Below are 20,192 nucleotides of genomic sequence, written 5' to 3'. Positions count from 1 at the left end.
TTCTCAATATGTATAAATTTTAATAAGCTATGTTAATCATATGTTATAATTACTGAAAACATTATCTCCTGGAGTTTGTCTTATAGTTACTAAATTGTTTTTGAGGTAAATTAACTAAGGTAGTAGGCTGCTCTTAGGTCTTTTGCTCAAAGTTATTAAATTTATCTGACCACTTAATTTTGGAGTCCTTGAGTACTTTTTATTTCTTTGCCTGCACTTAACTTTTGGTATTTCTCGGAACCTTTACTATATGCTTTTCCAGAGGGGATATAAACTACATCGACTTCAAGCTGTGGCCAAGTGCTGATGACCCTTACTTTTATATTATCAGTCCGGCTATCTCCTATGCTCTAGCCAGATTCCTGCAAATTGCCATCTGGGTGTTCCCTACTCACTTCAAATGAAAGAAGTCTCAAATTATATCTGACAGCATTTTCTACCCTCAGAAATGTGCTTGCCTAAAGTTAACAGAAATTACCATCCAACGTGATAGGCTTGAATTTGCTTGGTTTTAACTACATTCCTCTCCTCTCTACTCCTATGTCTTTTAAATCTACCATTTAATCTTCTTTCCATCTGACACTGCACTGGGTCAGGTGCCATTTTCTTTATCATAAGGAGCATGTTTTCTTTCCAATGCTTAAAAATTGTCTTTGAAAACGAAATAAGCGTATGGAAGTAGAAGAGTAGAATGTGGATATCAGACGCCAGGAAGGGGAAGGGGAAGGGAGGAGACGGAGATGCTGGTTAAGGGATACGAAATAACAGCCAGGTAGAAGGAATGAGTTCATGTGTTCTGCAGCACTGGGGATGAATACGGTTATCAATAACTTCTTGTGTATTTTCCACAAGCTTAGTAGAGAGGATTTTGAATGTTCACAACACAGGTGATAAATGTTTGAAGTAATCGGTATGCTCATTGCCATGATTCGATCATTATATATTTTATACATGTGTTGAAAGATCATTCTGTATTCCATAAATATGTACAATTAATATGTGCCAACAAAAAAAAATTAAAATCATCTTTGTAAAGTTCCCATTCTAATCATTTTTTCAATTTATCAAATCAATTCTGAATTCTTTGTGAGAAAATGTACTTAAGACTAATTGTTAAATATGCAAAATAAGATATTAAGAAATATGTTCATTAATATTTGTTTTAGGATCACTCAAATATTTGAATTTTAGTAATAAAGTAAACCTGTATTTCTGTGTTTGGTAGCATAAACAAATTTCTTCTTAAGTTAGGTATTTTGATGGGGGCAGCAACATCACAAATGTTTTTGATAAAATGACCTCACAATTAGGCTGATACTCTTATGTGTGGTTACATTTAAAATCAAGGATATTTATAACCCTTGTGCTACTAGACAGTCATTCCAGATTCCTGACAGAAATCAGCAGATGATAATAAACAGTCAGACCTTGACATTATTAAATGATACATGAGACAGTTATGCTAATTTAGCCTTTGACTTATCCATCATTTACCATCCAAAAGTCTCTTTTGAAGTAAAATTGCAGTTCTATTACTTTAAAAATGTGGCTGTGCACATATTTTTTCATTAAAAAGACATTAACTTTTCAGAAAAATCACTAGAAAATTTAATCTCTATTTGATTCTGGAGTTCAAGGATAAATAAAACATGAACTGTATATTTTACGTCAATTAATTTTACAAATCACCCTTCACCAAGATTTTAAGAAAAATGATTACTATTTATTTTATTTATAATATGTGAAGAAAGCCTATCTTTTTAATATTATCATAGTATATTTGTTTTATGTTGAATTTTGTAGCAATTGGAAATAGCCGTGGATTTTAAAGACAGTAATGCTAGTTATCATTGCAATAGTAAGGATAAAAGTTGGACAGTGGGACATTTTTTAAGCTATTCTATACTAAATTTGTGGTGTTGGGGGACTGATTCTGTTTTGCTTTATACAGGTGATTAAAGCAGTAGAGGAAGGCTATCGTCTGCCAAGCCCCATGGATTGTCCTGCTGCTCTCTACCAATTAATGCTGGATTGCTGGCAGAAAGACCGAAATAGCAGGCCCAAGTTTGATGAAATAGTCAACATGTTGGACAAGCTGATACGTAACCCAAGTAGTTTGAAGACACTGGTTAATGCATCATGCAGGTACAAGGCCAGATCCAAATGATTTTCCAGAATGTAGCTAATACAGATTGATGTCACAAATATTTTATCAATTAAATCATTCTTGTATAGACATTACTCTATGAATCTATATGACACTAATTTATTTGGATATATTTTTTTTCATGTTACTCTCTTACAGTGAAGAAATATGTTACTAAATTATACTTAAAATCACCTATACCTAATCTAATAGTATAAAATGCCAGGTTTCAGTAAAATGAACTGTAGCCATGTTCAGTTAGCATTAAAATAAATAAATAAATAAATAAAAACTTAAATGTGTGTATTTTCATGCACTTTGGAGGATAGGTGAGGATGAGGAATATAAGATTATAACATAAGAAAAAGTCAATTAAGCACTGATATATTTTAAACCTGAGATATCTAACAATAATTACTCTGATTTCTTTAGAATATATTTTAGTGTTCATATTTTAGAAACATTGACAATTTTAGGGACCCTTTTGCTCTTATCCAGTTGCAGACAGATTTTTGGTTAATTATTTAGTGTGTAGTTTGAATGAGATTTAAAACTGATAAAGGAGTAATCTCTTGGAGAAAATTTATGTGAGTAAATGAGCATATTTTTTACTTTTCTGAATAGCACATGAATGCATTTAAATAATGTTTCATATTTGTAAAGCATGCCTTTTTCTTTATCTGAAAAACAGAATTATCTTCTCAAAAAATAAATCAGTTTGATTCTGTACTAGAAAATTTACCAGATTGTTATTTTCACTATGATTGAGGCAGTTGTCTATTTTTACAAGAAAGTGTTATGTTAGTAACTAAATTGGCTGCCTATTAGCATGCACTAAATGAGAAACAATGTGTTAAAAAAGTTAGAAAAGTTCTATGATTCCGACATAACATTTGTTTACTAGATGAAAAGTCATTTTAAATACAAATGATGAATGAATTTTCAAACTCTGTTCAAGCATCATTAACTTCCTGTGGTAACAAATGGAGAATGTATCTTCTTAGCAGTTATTCCGTATGTTGTTCCCTAAATATCTGCTTTTCAATTGCTTATTGTCACATAAAATACTAAGACTTTCTCTCATCTACCTGTTTGAATTATATTACATTGTCAGAAATGGACACATGAAAGGAGTAAATACTTAATGTTCTAAATTATTTAATTTAGATAGGCATCATTATTATAGCTTGAGAGCATTTAAAATTTTCTAAATAATTTTATTTCATTATATGCAATATAAAGGATTCAGCTTTCTAGGTTTTGTTTAAACAGGTTTTGTTTTAAGACCAAATTTACCACTCACTGCCTTTCCTTTATTCAATCTTCTGCATATCCTGACTCTAGAAATTGTTAGTTCCTGGTCCATTGTCTCGCCCTTTCTCCATCCCTACTTATGTCACAAGATTTGATGACTTCAGTAACCATGTAGATGATATTCCAGTATCTCTAAATGTCTTGAATTTTTCTCCTTCAATGATTTTATTCTCAAGTCTACCTTGTACTCTCCTTTCCATGCTGATATTCTAGACCTTGCTATTATCAAAATTGCAATTCTTTCATCATTTCAACTTCAAGATCTTACTCTCCAACTGTTTCTTTCTGCAGTTCTCTAACAATTCATGCCTAATGGCTAAAAATCACTATAACGTATTCGTTTATTCATCCAACATCTATTTACCTTTATACTCTGTGTCATGCTGTGGGCTAGGTGCCAAGGATACAACATTAAGCATATAGACCTAAGTATTTGCCTTTATGAAGCCAATGCACTGTTGGGAGAGAGACGCTGAACAAAATAAAAACTTCAAAACCAATTGTGTGTTTGGTTTTGGAGTGGAGAGTGAGAATTAAATTCAAGATGAATACTAGAAGGTTAGATTGATTGTGCAGGTGAGATATGATGATATCTTGAAATAAGGTGGTATTAATATTGAATGGGAGAGAAGTGGTTGGCTGTACAATACATTGGAAGTTGAATAGATGGTATGCACAATGATAGGTTTTGAGAAAAATGAGGACAGAGAAGAGGTGGACTGTCGCATCATACTATAATGGGGAGGACTTCAGGAGCACACAGATGTGTAGAAGATGAGAAGTGTGGTCTTGGACCTGGGGCCGTATTTCTCTGAGAAATATGGAGGCACAAAATAGGCATATGGATACAGAAGAATCTTAGTCTGAAAATAAAAATATTTAAAAAACAGATACTTTTTAAAGACATGAAAGTGAGTAAAATTATCTATAGTGGAGTTATAGCCTAAGTAGAAAAATATAGGGCCACGTCTTGACTCCCTTCGAGTTTTAAAGTCAGGAAAACAACAACAACAACAACAAAAGACTAGCAGGCAAAGGAGATTGAGGAGAATCCAGCAGCGCACACACACATGCGCGCACACACACACGCACAGAATTGTGATTTAAACAATGTTGAGACAGAATAGGATTTCAAGAGTGAGGTGGGAGGTGGTAGTGGTGTTGGCTGAATGTTTCCAAGAGGTCAGTCCTTTTGTACTTTGGAAAATGCTCACAGATTTTGGCAAAAGAGAGATCTTTGCCCATCTCAACTAGAGTAATTTTTATAAAATTGGTTTTGAAGAAACTACATGCAAGTGTAAATGGAATGTGAGAAAGTGGAGAGAACCTAAGTAGAGAGAAAAGTATTTGTGTTCTTTTTCTTATAGTTGCAATTTTCTTAAGTAAATTTCACATGTAAATGATGTAAATTTACCTGATGGGTATGTAGATTATTTTTAATATTTAGTTCCCTTTTGTCATTTTTTCTGATTATTTCCTTAAGATACATTTCTAAAAGTCATCATCATCATTATATCATTATTATTATTGGCAAAAGAGTGTGAATGTAGTGTCATTAAAAGTGTCTATTGATTTAGTTGATTCTATTAAGTTTTGTTTTGTATTTGGGGTTACATTTTGTTTTTCATGTTCTACCACTCCTAGGTGAATTAAGAAGCACTCTATTTAAGAGTATAAAATAAAGAATAAATAGTTCCTTAACTTCCAGATAAATTTACTTAAATGAGCGTAAGTTCCTCTAGCACGTCTATAATCGATTGGCTTTGCACAAATTATCCCACTTTTCTATAGTGGGTAGCATTTTTCTTATCTTCATAAACAAAGAGTAGTATATCTAAATCACTACATGGCAAGTTTTTAGTAGAAAGATTTTTAGAGGAATATTATGTTTACAGCAAAATTGAGTGGAAGGTGCAGAGATCTCCCACGTACCCGTTACGCTACACATTATGTAGCCTTCCCCCACCCTATTACCAGCATCAACCACCAGAACGATACATTTACTACCATTGATGAATCTGTTTTTCCACATAATTATCAGCCAAGGCCCATAGTTTACATTAGAGTTCACTGTTGGTGTTGTACGTTTTACAGATTTAGACAAATCTGTCCACCATCATACCATTATACAGAGTGGTTTTATTATCCTAAAAATTCTCTAGGTTCATCTATTAGTACTCAATAAAATTTTTAGCTATTGTGTTGTCTTACGTAAAATTTACTTATTAGTAAGTCCTCATCTTAAGTCATCATTAATTATGGATAAAATAATCTCAGTAGACTGATTTTGTGTTCTCCTGTATTTTAAATTATTTTCTTCCATGTTAGCATTTACGTATTTCTCCTCTATAAATATACTTACAGACTCAAAGATCCATTGAATATAAGTTAACATTATAGTAAACTTTGTTATGAAAGAATTAAATTGTTACTATTAATATTTATGTTTTATGTGTTTTAGAGTATCTAATTTATTGGCAGAACATAGCCCACTAGGATCTGGGGCCTACAGATCAGTAGGTGAATGGCTAGAGGCAATCAAGATGGGCCGGTATACAGAGATTTTCATGGAAAATGGATACAGTTCAATGGACGCTGTGGCTCAGGTGACCTTGGAGTGAGTAATTTTTCTGATAATTTTTACATAATTGTTGGGGCAAGAAAAGTTGTTCAAAAACCAATTTGGATGAGGTCAAGGGAAATCAGTTAACCTTTGTGGATGTGTGGCAGCTCTCAAAGAAGCCTCATCATCTTTAGCCTGTATTGTTAACAACTGCATGGTTAATGCTACGTGTGACCGGTATCTTTGCTTGTTTGCTTCAAACAAATAACATTGGCATACTTGAATAATTGGAATAACAGCTCCTTGGCAAAATACTGGTGTTTTGTGTTGTGGAAAAGATGTTTTCTTGACAAGTTTTTTTATACTGGTATCTATGTTATATGAATGTAAATACCAAACAAAATTAACTGTAAGCACAATTGGTGTGGCTAGTCCTACATAAGGACCAAACATATTTGTACATTTTGGCTCTCTACGATGAATACCAAGGTAACAACAGCTTAAACAAAGCTTCCCTGGCAGGATCTCATTTAATTTCTAAGTGGTGCACCTTACATTCTTGCAATCTAAGGATGTATCAGATCCTGCCTCTGATTTGTTATTTGGTACAATCTCAGTGGAACCAATTGTGCCGTTTTCTGTTTGCACGTTTAAGATAAAATTTATCAAATCTTATTAAATAAAAATCACTAAAGTTAAATATTAAATTCTTTAAGGTTGTAAGTTGTTTGTATTTTATTATATACTCTGTACATGTGGTTGTTTTAGCCTAATTGTTATTTGTGAATAAATGTCTTTATGGTGGTTCCATCTAGATTACATTAACATTAATGTTTTAGCCTGTGAATACAATGATAACTTACTTCAAATTACCTGCCAATTCAAAGGTTAAAATATTGTAAGGTTTAGAAAATGGTAGAATATTGTGAAGCACTAAACCATAATTGTTATTTCATTTCGACACATGATATGAACATTGAGCAGTTCTCATTCACCATCTCTATTATTCTGGCATTCTTTGATTCATTGAATTCACTGCTCCTCCCCACAAAAGGTAACAGGGTACCACCATTTATCACCAATTAATTTCTCATTCTCAGCATTCTCTTTCTTCATACCGATAACTAAAAGGACCTGAAACCAGCCACTCAGCTTGCTTTCTTAATTTACTGAATCTCATTCTCATGGTCCGCCAAATCATATCTACTTGATGACACATATGCTTTGTCCATTATTTCTTTGGACACTCAAGGAACTCATTTGTGCTATATTTAAAGTAGTATACTGAAAAATTTGCTGATAATTTAAAACTATTTTTACATGATTGCTATTTAATTTTTTAGTAAAAATGGTCATTTTAATTTATTAAAGTCATTTGTCATTTTATATTAAAATGATATTGTAGGTATTTCTTCTACCCAATGTCAGATTACTTGTAAATATATAATAAAATGATTTGCATTAAACAATGTCTCCTTTTTATTAAAATAGCACATTTTCTGTACATAGATACATCTACTACATTTTTGCTTCTTCCTTCAAAAAATAGTTATAATCACAAATTATACTTTTTGCATTAGTTACTTGTGTTTTACTTATATCTTTGGGGTCCCAAAATACTATAAATATGTCGAATATTTTAGCATTACAGTTTCACATTTTTCTTATTCCTTTTTTTTTTCTGTTTCTTTCCTATCTGCTCCTCTATCCCCAAATGCTCTTTAGTTTTTATTTTCTTTCAAGCACTAATAACCTCTTATGTCTTATCATAATGATTCTTCTCCAGCTTATTTCTTCTTGCTGTATTGCCTTTATTCAAACATTTTGTCTTTTAATTCATTTACTCTGCCCAGAAGAGTAAAGTTACATTGGGAGACTTACCAGCATTTTCCCATTCAGAAAGTATTGGTCTCACTGTGGTAACTGCTCCAAATTCTCAGGGGTCATAATCATTAATACATTTCTTACCAGGAATTGGGCCCACAGATCCTAACTCCAAGAAAGCTGTTTTTTTGGGGAGAGTCCAGGCACTTTAAATTTAACTGCATGCCCCCTTGTTTTCTCTGCTTTCAACTATATGTTTTTCAACTCTAAAAACATTTATCAAGACATTAAGTCACTCAAGTAATCAGTTACTTGTTTGGTCAAAAATTTTTTTAAAAAAAGTTCATCTGTTCATTTTGCCTACTCTCTTCCAAAAAAAAAGTCAGTCATTGCTAAGGACTAGTGGCAAAGGAGATGGGATTATCAGCAAAAGAAAAAGATCAGTTCTCAAAACACCTTGATACTGATTTTTCACACATAGTGTTTACCCCATATTAATTTTATGAAGGTTGTATAATAAAATAATAAAATATAATTTTTAGAGTTATTGTCAAAAGATAATAGAAGTTGAGAATGGAAGAATACATTCATAGCTGTTGTAAATACTTAGGAAAAATGTGAAAATCAATTCATATAAAGCAAATAGTCCAACTTCCATATTTAAAAACTACATTGTAATTTGTGACATCAAATTTGTTTTCAAAGTGTGCTTAGAAGAAAGCAATAAATATACAATTTTCAGAACTACATACTTTTGTTAAAAATCTCCATCACTTCACTTGTATATGGATTGTTGCCAGTACGTGCATGTATAGCTAAATATTGAAAGGTAATGAAGAAATTAGAGGTCTTAGAGTCAAAGCATATTCATGAAAATGGCTTTCAATCTTAGATGTGTTTGTCTGCTACTCTTTGTGCCTAAACCTTGCTATACTGTGTTCAGTATTCGTATGAAAACAATTGTGGCAGTAATGGTGCAAACTATCTCATCTTGTATAAGTGCAGTGGATTATTGTCGATAGGGATAATTGTGAGCGTGAGGTGAGTTGAAAATTGAATCCAAACATTTCAGTTAAGGACAGAATCACAGCTACTTTTTAAACTTCTTTTCAGCTCAGTACTGTCAACCTTTGGTTATTCAGAAAAGGAGCAAAATCCAATAAATTTAAATATTACACCAATTGTATGTCAGCTGAAGAGGTTCCTGTTATCAGCAGTTACTGGAATACAGTCTTAAACTAATAAAATGAAAGTTTTCAAAATCCAGAGCCAAAATCTTTACAGATTAATACAAATAGATTTATTCAGTTATCAATAAGTCATTACGCATGATTTATTATACACTTAAAGTACACATAGGAGTACCTACTGTCCTCTGTATTCTAGCCTCACAATGTCTCATCCATTGAAAACCATTAACAGACCATGATTAGATCTCTTCCTGCCAGATGTAATATATCTATCTTGTACAATATCTATATCATTGATTGCTAGGGTTCTGCAAAGTTAACAAAAAGAAAAGGACAAACATACAACTGCATGATAAAACTCTGACAAAAGCAATAAATATTGAAGTTTAGGGAATATTCATTAATCTATCTTCTCCCTTCTCCTATTCAGCCAATGTTGGTTGGGGCTAAGTACCAGTGATATGGCTGATACGGCTAAAAGGCGTGTAAAATAGAAGGGAGAAGAATGAGCAAGAGAATGAATCATCTGTAAATAGATTAATTTAAGCCTGAATAATTAAGAGTTGATTCTAACATGAACTATATACTTTTGGTTATTCTATTTTCATTCTGCCATTTTAGCATCATTAATATCAGTGTTTTTCCATTGTTTAATACTATTGAATAATGTTTGAAAAAATACTGAAATGTAAACCCAACAATGACAGTTCATAACATTTGGAGCTTTTCTAAAAGTAATCAATTTTGTCAACAAAATCCAAACTATCTTTTATGTAACAATGCCAGTCTCATCATGTTTAGATTCATAAGCCTTTATCAAAATGTAATTCGGTATCGCTAGAATTGATCTTCAGTATTACTTAAGATTATACATGATCATGATAAAATTTGTGTAATACTTATAATGGGAACACACTTAAGACATTGTGTAGCTATAACATTTTCTATTTAGAAAAAATGAAATTTAAAAATGCATATCTTGTACCATTTCCAAATTATTTTTCAAAAATTATTGTATATAGGGTAGCGATATCATTACTTTTATTTCCATGAAATTTATGTAATTAATGCTAAGTTGAGCATTTAATATGTGATTTAGGCAGTAAAATGGGAATTATTGGAAATAAAAAATGTGAGATTTAACTACTTAAAAGAAACTACCTTAAAGTATTTAGCAATATTTGAACAGTTATTTAACCTTTAAACATCTAATATGGTGTTAATTCTCATCTGTAGTGTTATTAACAGATATTAAGATGCATTTCAAAGAAACTACTTAGTTGCTGAGAATAATTTTAACTTGCATAAATAATCTTATCTCTCCACGTTTTCACTGAAAATCACATTGTATAAAGGTATATGTACGTTGCATGCATTATTATAGTTATCCTGTCCTCTAAATCTCTGCACCTACCTTAGTTTGACAGTTTTTCAAATAACACGTCAGATTTAGAGAAAAACAACAGAATGTCATGAGAGAAGACATTATTTATTCAGTATGCAAAATTCAGTGTTTTGTTTCTATAATTCTATTTCTCCCCTGGGGAGATAGGGTTTAGGATGAGATGTAAAGGAAAGACAGAGAAGTAAAAAGAAGAGGAGAAAGTGCCCTTTGACATTCATCTCAAGGGATAATCAGATAATAAATTGTTCTTGAAATAAAATTTTGTCCTTAGTTCACTGTTAAAATTCAAACAAACTTAACTTGAAATCTGTAAGTATGAAATGTTCTGACAAAATAAAAATTTTAATTTTCTATAAACACAAACGATACCCACATTTATTAATCAAATAAAATTCCTCACAATTCTTTAGTATGATATAGTTATCATGAAAAATTTAAACTGCCAAAACATTGAGCGAGCTACAGTCTTTCTTGTTCTCAAGTCATATCCAGAAGATGAAATTATATTGTTATCTAATGTACAGCAAGTTAAGACACTAGAAATAAAAATAAGTTACTAGTGATTTGATATCCTTTAGACAAAACCAAGATTTGGAATATGGAAACACATACACACTTCAAATTTAAATTTTGTGATTGTATGTATAAATTCCATGTTTGAAGGAGAACTTATAAATTCTTTCAAGTCATTCAGAATAAACAGTAGTGGTTATTTTCAAAGGCTCATTCTTAATAATTCCTAATAATTAGCATAGCAATCATGAATTACGCATTTTAAGCCTATATATTATTACAACCTTATTTCCAAATCTGGATTCATTAGTATTTCTTATGCCTTTATAAAACATATGATAAAACACATGTTTTAAAACTTTGTTTCTAGTCCTAATTAAATTGTCCAGCAGAGACGGTTTTTAGGTTAAGAAAAAATGTTCATCCTTTTTCTCTTGGCTGTGATCCAGTTTGCTAGTGAACACCCATGAATACCCAAATCTACGTAATTCTTTATAATTAATAATTTACTTGTGGAAACATGAGAATATTAGTGCATAACAGAAACTACCATAGTCATATTTGGTGACCATAGCCTCAGGCAAAGTATGTGTTTCGTTCCCTTCATTAGATATTTTCTTTTAGAATTTTGAATATTTTAAATTACATTTACAGAGTTCTCATTTTACAGATGAATAAATTATTGCATATAGTTTGAAGTACTTTACTCAAAATCATCTCTTAGAAGTATGATGAATCAAAAGTATAGACTTGGGTGTTAGGTACTTGATATTAGCCCTAACTTGATTATGCATTTGGCTGTGTTATATAGCTAAGTAATTCAAATTATCTAAGCCTTTGTTTCTTCATCCATAAAAGGAAATTTAAAAATCTGTATCATACAGTTATTGATATCTCTAGCATACGGGACATATGTCTATTAAGTGTCACAAATATATATGTGTCTAAATTGGTGTGTGAATATGGTTATAAAATGTCACCAATTTATATGTGTGGAATAAAACCATATATATATATATATATATATATATATATATATATATATATATATATATATGATTCTCAACCAGGGGAGATTTTGCCACTCAGGGTAAATTGTCAATGACAATTTATCTTGTCAAAATGAAGGCCTGGTCGTGGTGCAGTGCTTCTGGTATATAGTGGGCAGAGGCCAAGGATGTAGCCGAATATTCTACAATGCATGAGACAGCACCTCTACAACAAAGAATTATCCAGCCTATAACGTTAACAGGTTCAAGGCTGAGAAACTCTGGTTTAGTTGAAAAGAGACAAGATTAAACTCGTGTCTCTTATATTCCTCGTTTGGTCTGTAATTAGCTACTTTGTAGTCTATTCCATTATTAATAATAATGATTTTGTTTCAAAGCTAATTTTACTAATTTGTAAGTTTCCCTGAGGATTATCTTCCATGCGATCTCTACTGCTATTATTATTTTTATGTTCCAATCTGGTATATTTTAGTTGTAATAATTTTTAAGCTTACTGTTGAATATTCACATTCTAAAAATCAAATATGTTTCCATCACAAATATCAATAGCATTTTTTTTTTGGTGGGGGTAGCTACTTGCCATTTCCTAAAACTCTCATAACAAATAAATAAACCATAAAGGGAAAAGAAAACTAAAATATTATTTTCAAAAAAATATTTCCAATACTAGTATGCACAGAGACTTGGCATCCTTTAATTTCTATTCTCTGATAATTACGAGTTTTCGTTGAATTCAAAGAACAATTAAAACTATTCAGTTTCTACCTGTAATGATTCTAATGTCTAATGCAATTAATTCAATAGAACTCTAAGAAAATCTGAAATTAAAACACACACTGAATGGAAAAAGGTTCCACTTTTCACATAATGTGTTCAATAAGGTAATTACCTAGAGAAATCTAACATGGAAAACATCTTTGTCATTTAGGATTTTGAATTTTTGATGCTTATTTTTTCATGTAATTAATGCTTATCATTTGCCAAACATACCTGACAAATACATACTTTAGGGGAACAGCATTCCTCAATATCCTGTAAAAGAATGTTGAAAAACCATGGCTACTTGTCTTGAGCTCCATAATATGTTGTTAGTTTAGAAATCTAAATATTTGTAATTTAATTTTGAATAATAGGCATTTTGAAAAAATAGCACAGAAGTATCTTGATTGAAAAGTGTTCTGAAAGTGTGTAATCTTCAGCATGCTGTAAATGCCAGGAGAGCTTGGATATTGTTTGATTTCAAAAAAAAAAAAAGTTCTGGTACTTTTAGTATAAAGTAAAAAACAAAAACAAAAACAAAAAACATAAAACATTGTTATAAAAGCAGTGTAGTGGTGATTATCTCCAAAAGATATCTATTATATAAAATGACTGTATAGAATGAGTCGTTTTATGACTTTGGTTTTCAACTGCTTAGCTATAAAATATTGAAAGTCTATTTTAAGCTTCTCTTAGCAAAAAAAGTGCTAATGCATATTGTAGAGCTGGAGTTTCAAAACTTTTCAGTGAAATTGTACCTGTTAACTCTTTATTGGCAACAATGTGCAAATTTGTGTTATCACCACTCTGCACCACTAAAATAGTGATGTCCACAAATGAGAGCAAATATGTATTATATCATTCCTCACTATAAATATTTTTTGACTACTAACAGATTTTGGAGGTAAAATTTTAGAGCCTAACCTTTAAAAATTAGACTCTGTATGTCTGAATTAGGACTGTAATCTAACTAGTGTCTGCACTGTTTGCCCCTTTGCCAACATGAAATATTGAGGTGTGCTGCAAATTGAATCAATACATCCAATGTGTGCTTTCTTCATGCAGGGATTTGAGACGGCTTGGAGTGACTCTTGTCGGTCACCAGAAGAAGATCATGAACAGCCTTCAAGAAATGAAGGTGCAGCTGGTAAATGGAATGGTGCCATTGTAACTTCATGTAAATGTCACTTCTTCAAGTGAATGATTCTGCACTTTGTAAACAGTCCTGAGATTTATTTTAACAAAAAAAGGGGGAAAAGGGAAAACATTGATTTCTAAACCTTAGAAAATATTTGCCTCGGCCACAGAATTTGTAATCATGGTTTTTACTAAAATCTCCAGTTCTTGGTCCTTAGTCTTCATTTTTCATGAAGCAAACATATCTTGCATTGAAAGGGACATGAGGATAAATGTCATCTTAAGTTACAACAACAGAATCCTTCCCACTACTTCTACAAAATTTTGTACCTGAAATACATAAATATATAGCACTTTTATAGACTGAATTAAGGCAACCCCTTTCAAAACTTCCAGGGATCTACTTGAAAGGAAATGTTTTATAGCCATTTGTGAGCTAACAAAAGCTACAGTTTACTGAAGTTTGCTTCAAGTCTTAATTGTCTACGAAAGTGTATTGAAGAGCAATATGATTAGATTATTTCTTGATAGATATCTTCTTTTGTAATTTTAAAATGCTGTTACACAGCGTTAAGTTATAGAAACTAGTGTAAAAACATGTTGCTTCATCAAGAAAAAGTACAATACAGGGTGTATATTTATTTTTTGTGTTATAAAATTTACTTTTAGTTGCTCTTCTAGAGATTATTAAGTAATAAATGTGTATATACTGTATAATTTGCAATATACCCAGGAACTGATTTAAGACGGAGTTGTGTGTGTGTTTGCTTGCACATGTGTGTGTTACCATTCTGCTTGCATTTCTAATAGTGTTTTAATTTTAGCAACATAAAGGAGCAAGTGTTCCAGAATGTAATATGAATAGGAGAAATAGGGAAGCAGTAAAACAAAATTTAACACAAGCTTGTGTCTCTTTTCCTCTCATGTGTCCAAAAGCTAATCTCTTTATTCACTAAAAGGAAATGTGTATAAGACTAAATCCCCTTTGGCTTTTTAAAAACACTTTGTGATATCAGTGACAATGCAGTTCTTGTAGCCATTAATCTTGTACCCCTGTAAGAAATTTCACCTTTCTGAGTCCTAAAAAGTATCTTGTCAAGCAAAGTTGACACCGAAGGGCACATTTTCAGCAGGATGTAGAAGGATTTAACTGTGCAGGCTTCTGTTAATGTTGTTAAATCCAGGCACATAGCATGAAGCATCACCCTTAAGTGTTAATCCTTTGTAACCATTCCCATTTTGACTCAGTTCTAGGAATTTTGACTCTAAGGCAGCAATGGACTTATGACAAATATATACATATATATGTACACACACATAAATATATATATATATATGCTTCTTTCCCTTCAGAATTTTATTTCAAGAATTGACAAGTTTTATTTGTGATGTATGTTTATTCATTTGTTAATTTCATTTTATATTCAGTTACATAGCATTGAGTTTATTTTAATGAAACAATCCAAGGTATTATGTAATTAGACTTATTAAGGAATATAACATATCTTCTATATATGCTCTATATACAACACATGATGAAGACTTATATTGGTGATACAAATTATGCAGTGTATTAGAAATTGTACAAAATTGAGCTCCTGAGATAACCAACATTTTTGTATTATTACACTTTATAAAAATTATGGAATGTCATGTGATTATTCAAAAAGCAGAGCATTTAAATAAAATACAGCCTACTCATGATTATCAATGTTATTAGTACAGTAGATCAGAGAAGCCTGGATTAATGGAATTTCTCAGAAATACAGTCACATTATATTAATGATAGTCTGTTTTCCAAGCACTTGTTTTACTTGAATGTTAGCATATATAAGAATAAATTTTTGGGAAATAACTCCTTCCTATTCTGCCCACCTTTTACTTAAGCAGTAAAGTACCTCTTTTATAAAGAACCAGGAAGCATCAAAACAACAACAAAAATCTAAACAATTTTCAAATGATATATTCAGTTCTCATTATAATAAGGGCTATATACCATGGGTCCACACAAACTGTGCTGCAAACATATAATCTATTAGTTTAGTGAAATTTCCAGAGATGTGAATTTAATATTTTCTTGATAAAATCATAAATAGGCATCACCATTATTAAAGATGCATTTGTTCATTTCAATAAACAGAAAATTAATGAAACAAATTACTTTTGTACAAAATAAATGGAGATTGTGTTGCACTTTATTGAATTTTATAGAAATATTCAAATCTAAGTGATAAAGTAACAATTGAGAAACTTCAAAATGAAAGCCTTATTGATTCAAAAGGAAAATTACCATATCCTTTAGGGCTGATGAATTTGCCACAATTGCTTAGACATAACAAAGATATTTTCTACGTTGTTTTCCAACTTTATATGCTGAAAGATAATTGTGAGGTCAGGGTGGAGTATATCTAAATGACTAGAACTTTAAGTTACAATATAGATTTTCTCTTTTTAACAAAAGAAGAATATAAATTAATTTGGATCAAATTTATTTGTCTTCTTTGCAATCTTGGTGATCATTTTGGAAAGTAAATTGAAAGGAAATTTAAATAGCCACATAGTTTTCTTTTGCATCTCAATTTGGTTGAGAATTTCTAAGGAAGGTTAATATGACTTTAGAATGAATAAAGAGACTGTCAAACAAAAAGTACTTTCCCTAAAAAAGAGGAAAGAGTGTCTTTCTAAAATATTTGTTTTCTATTTTATATGTCACCAATTGGAAAATGCCAATCTCATCTTCAAATGTGAGAAAGGGAACAAGGAGAGGAGCAACTCTAGTAAAATGTAATGAGACCATAATCCAAGGCAAAGTTTAACAAATCTTGATTGTGCGATTTCTTATTCTGTTGCTTCATTTTGTCACCCACCAGACTACCAAAAATAAAGCACAGACATGACAATTTTAGTACATACAATAGATTTTGCAAATAATACATAATGATATTATAACTGCCAGTAGCAACATCTTAAGGGACATAACTCTTTCACAGTATTGGCCTTTGAAAAATCGGTACAGGGAGTAATTTTCAACGGACATTGATACTTGAAGTCACTCAGTTACTACTTTGACCAATCATAATTTGTTTCTAATCTTGTCATTTGCTCATGTATATTATTAATATAATCAGTTGCTATTGTCATAATGTATTATTTCTATGTAAAAATGTAAAGATTTTGATTTTCCCATTTTTTTTTAAATTATAATGTGCATGATCTTTCATTTCTTGCATTTTAATTACCAAGTCAGTATTCTAAGGTTGTAAGATTACTGTAAAAATTATATTCCAATATTTTGTCTAAACTTAAGTGTGGCCAGCATTACTGGTTTCAGAGTTGCCTAAACAGTACAGAATACCCTTAATTCAGTTTGTAAAAGAGTTTTGACCAGTGTGAAAAAGTGAAGACACAGTTTCATGGTTCAAGTTCAAAATGGAAAATTAATATCTTTTGAGTACTTATGTGTTTGCATGTCTGCTACTTAATCTCTATCTGAAAGTATAATATTTTTAACACCATTATTTATGCCATGTAAAGTGGGCTCTCAGAAGCACAAGCACAGATATTTACCTTTGGAAGACATTTTTGGCTATAAAGGTGCATTGAATGACAAACACTATTTGAGTTAGGTGTTAGAAATTTACCAGATGTATTATATTACATAGTAGAATAAGGTTCTTTTCTCATTTTGTTCTTCCTAAAAATAAGAAAAAAAAGAAAGATAAGTGTGATAGTAAACTGTCTTTTACTAACGTCCTGCCAGATGTTTAACTTCAAAGTAAGTAAAAAGTAGATACAATATGATGATGATCCTGATGATGATGATGATGAATAACTTGAATCAAAATACTAGCTTTATTTGACATTAATAAGTAGAATAAGTCATCATTTTTTCAACTCTGTAGTACAGCTGGTTTCATTGAATAATTTTCTCTGTTATGCTGTTAATTATATAATAGTGTATCAAAAGAGAAATAGATAAGAACTTTCTTTTTCTTTCTCATTAATTTATGAAGAAATCTTTTCACACACAAATGATTGAATGTTCTTGTTCAGAATGACCACATAATCATTGCTTAGAAGCAGACACCAATTATTTAAAAGAAAAAAAGTCTGTTTATAATAATCAGAATCAAATGTTCTTTGTTTCTTCTAAACCTTAATGGGGAAAATTGAATGTGGCAAAATGTCATGTTTATTCGGGCTGAGAACTGTATTAACAGTAGAAGTTTCAGGGGTCAGCATATCTATGGCTCTTTAGGCTGCTGTAGTTTTATAGCCAATTATTAAAAAGTATGTAAATTGCATTTATAAAAGTCTGATAATACTTACACTCAGTCATTTGTTAGTATTTTTATCAAAATCTCTTAGTTTCAGTCATGTCAAAAGCAGCTCTATAGCATATCTTACTCTGTGATATACATCAGGTTATCTCAAGTCCCTGCCTCACAGTTAATTTAAAGAAGGATTAGGATTTCTGTATTTTTTCTCATTTGAATCTTTAAGTGCATTTGGTTTGTGTACATGTTTTTTGTAGTGTAAGATATGAAATTTTATATTTTTTCAGAAAATAAAAAAAAACATTTGAATACAGTTACATCCGATTGTCATGCTTGACCCTCTCCGGAGAGTTTAAACTTATAGCCTTTGTGTAATGATTTCAGTTACTTCTAATAAAAATTTTCAACTGATTATGCTAAATATTTTAAAGGCCATCAGCATCCATTTTCTTCAAAAACATACTCATGAGCCTGCATTTAAATAATTTTTGCATATGGAGATTGACACTGAGATTGTAGAACAGGTGCATTACCATGTGAAAATCTAATTAGAAGTTGATTAGTGACAGTGTAATATATTATTTGGAAAAAACAGAAAACTATGCACACTATCCTGGAAACAAACAAACAAAAAGAGACTTTCACTGAGCAGCATCAGACCAAGACTTTCTCATCACCATACATGTGCTTACAGCAAAGAGCGGAAGAGTTTCATTGTCACAGGAAGAGGTGTCATTTAATACAAACACCTCCCACTTTTTGTGTAAATGTTGTATCATACTGGTCTCTTTTTGTAAAAAGCATAGCAAACAATTCACTGTATTCAAGGAAATAAATATTTGTAGTTGTTTGCATTTATATCACAATATGTGACATCACCATGCCTATGGAAATAATCCACAACTCCTTTGCATATGTATAAAATAACTACTACAAATGATATTATTTAACATTTTAGTATATATTGTATGTAAATAATTCTGAGTTCTTTGTCACTAGGTAGACTATTATTTTTGCCTCTGCTTTTCTTCAGAAGTAAAGATTATATGACCAGGTAGAAAGGATGAAGTGGTAGTGAACACGTTAGCATTTAATGAGAATACACCATTCTGTATTTGAATTTTCCACTTTTACCTTTGAGAGACATATTATTGACTCCACTTTAATGATGAAGGAAAAACAGCTTAAAGCTGTCGAAAATTTGCCCAAGGCCTGACTGCTCTTCAAAGGCTGGATGAAATCCACATTTATTTGAGAGTAAAACTATGAACTTCCCATCACACAATTCTGATTCCACGCTGTTGCCCATGCTATTGAGATGATAATATCATTTATTCCAACGTTCTGGCTTAATTGACACAAGGACTGAGAGTCATCGGGAAACAATGAATTGCACGTTTACAACAAGCAAAGTATCAACATTGGGTAGAAACCAGGGTCTGACTGAATACACCTCTAACATGTTCAGCTTTTGGAATAAGTCAAACTTTGGTAATCAAAAATAGTTTTCCTTATTTATCATTCTGCCACTGAGTAGCAACACGATCTAATTCAGGATTTTTTTTAATATAGGTCATAGTGTCTGCAACTACAAGCTCAGGAAATTGCAAATAATATTTGTCGGTTATTTTCAGCTATAATACCTGAATTTCACTTACAGAACCTTGACATCTACAAGAGATTGTCTACCAAGTTCTTGCTACATCCAACATAAAATAAATAATTTTGTCTTTATGAAAACCCACAGTAGCTATTTAAATCAGGCAGAGTTGTATATAACATATTATATGTAATTTTCCTTTAATTTAGCAGGTTAAAAAATAATAAGTCAGATGAAGCTGACAGAAATGCTAATATATGGATAAATGTTTTTACAAAGAAAGAGTTATTTGTTCCTACATTTTATTCCTTACTTTTTAAAATTATTGATTATGAAAAATATTAAGATGTGTGATGTGATGATTATTTTCAGTTTGACATTTCCAAGTGATCTATGTTTCCAGAAAGTAGAAATTAGTTAAGAATCCAATTTTGTGATATTGAATTTTTAAACA

General features: G+C 31.1%; 1 protein-coding gene across 7 annotated transcripts in view; it reads left to right on the top strand.

Moving 5' to 3' along the window:
* LOC105463593 (EPH receptor A5) overlaps nucleotides 1-18,451 on the top strand; it is a 349,905-nt gene extending 331,454 nt beyond the window's left edge. For 6 of the 7 annotated variants that reach the window (XM_011710796.3, XM_011710794.3, XM_011710795.3 and 3 more), the window contains 3 exons: nucleotides 1,952-2,145; nucleotides 5,922-6,077; nucleotides 13,790-18,451. In XM_011710796.3, the coding sequence (XP_011709098.1) occupies nucleotides 1,952-2,145; nucleotides 5,922-6,077; nucleotides 13,790-13,895 (456 nt within the window). In that variant the 3' untranslated portion in view covers nucleotides 13,896-18,451. Of the gene's footprint in view, nucleotides 1-1,951; nucleotides 2,146-5,921; nucleotides 7,426-13,789 lie in introns of those variants that run through there. The other variant, XM_011710798.3, reaches the window with a different exon arrangement.
* The last annotated feature ends 1,741 nt before the right edge of the window (nucleotides 18,452-20,192 follow it).

The sequence above is a fragment of the Macaca nemestrina genome, chromosome 3, assembly GCF_043159975.1.
Source record: "Macaca nemestrina isolate mMacNem1 chromosome 3, mMacNem.hap1, whole genome shotgun sequence".
In the NCBI taxonomy this organism is placed as follows: domain Eukaryota; kingdom Metazoa; phylum Chordata; class Mammalia; order Primates; family Cercopithecidae; genus Macaca; species Macaca nemestrina.
The sequence above is the reverse complement of the archived record's forward strand: the minus strand, read 5'-3'. Positions and strand labels throughout refer to the sequence as shown.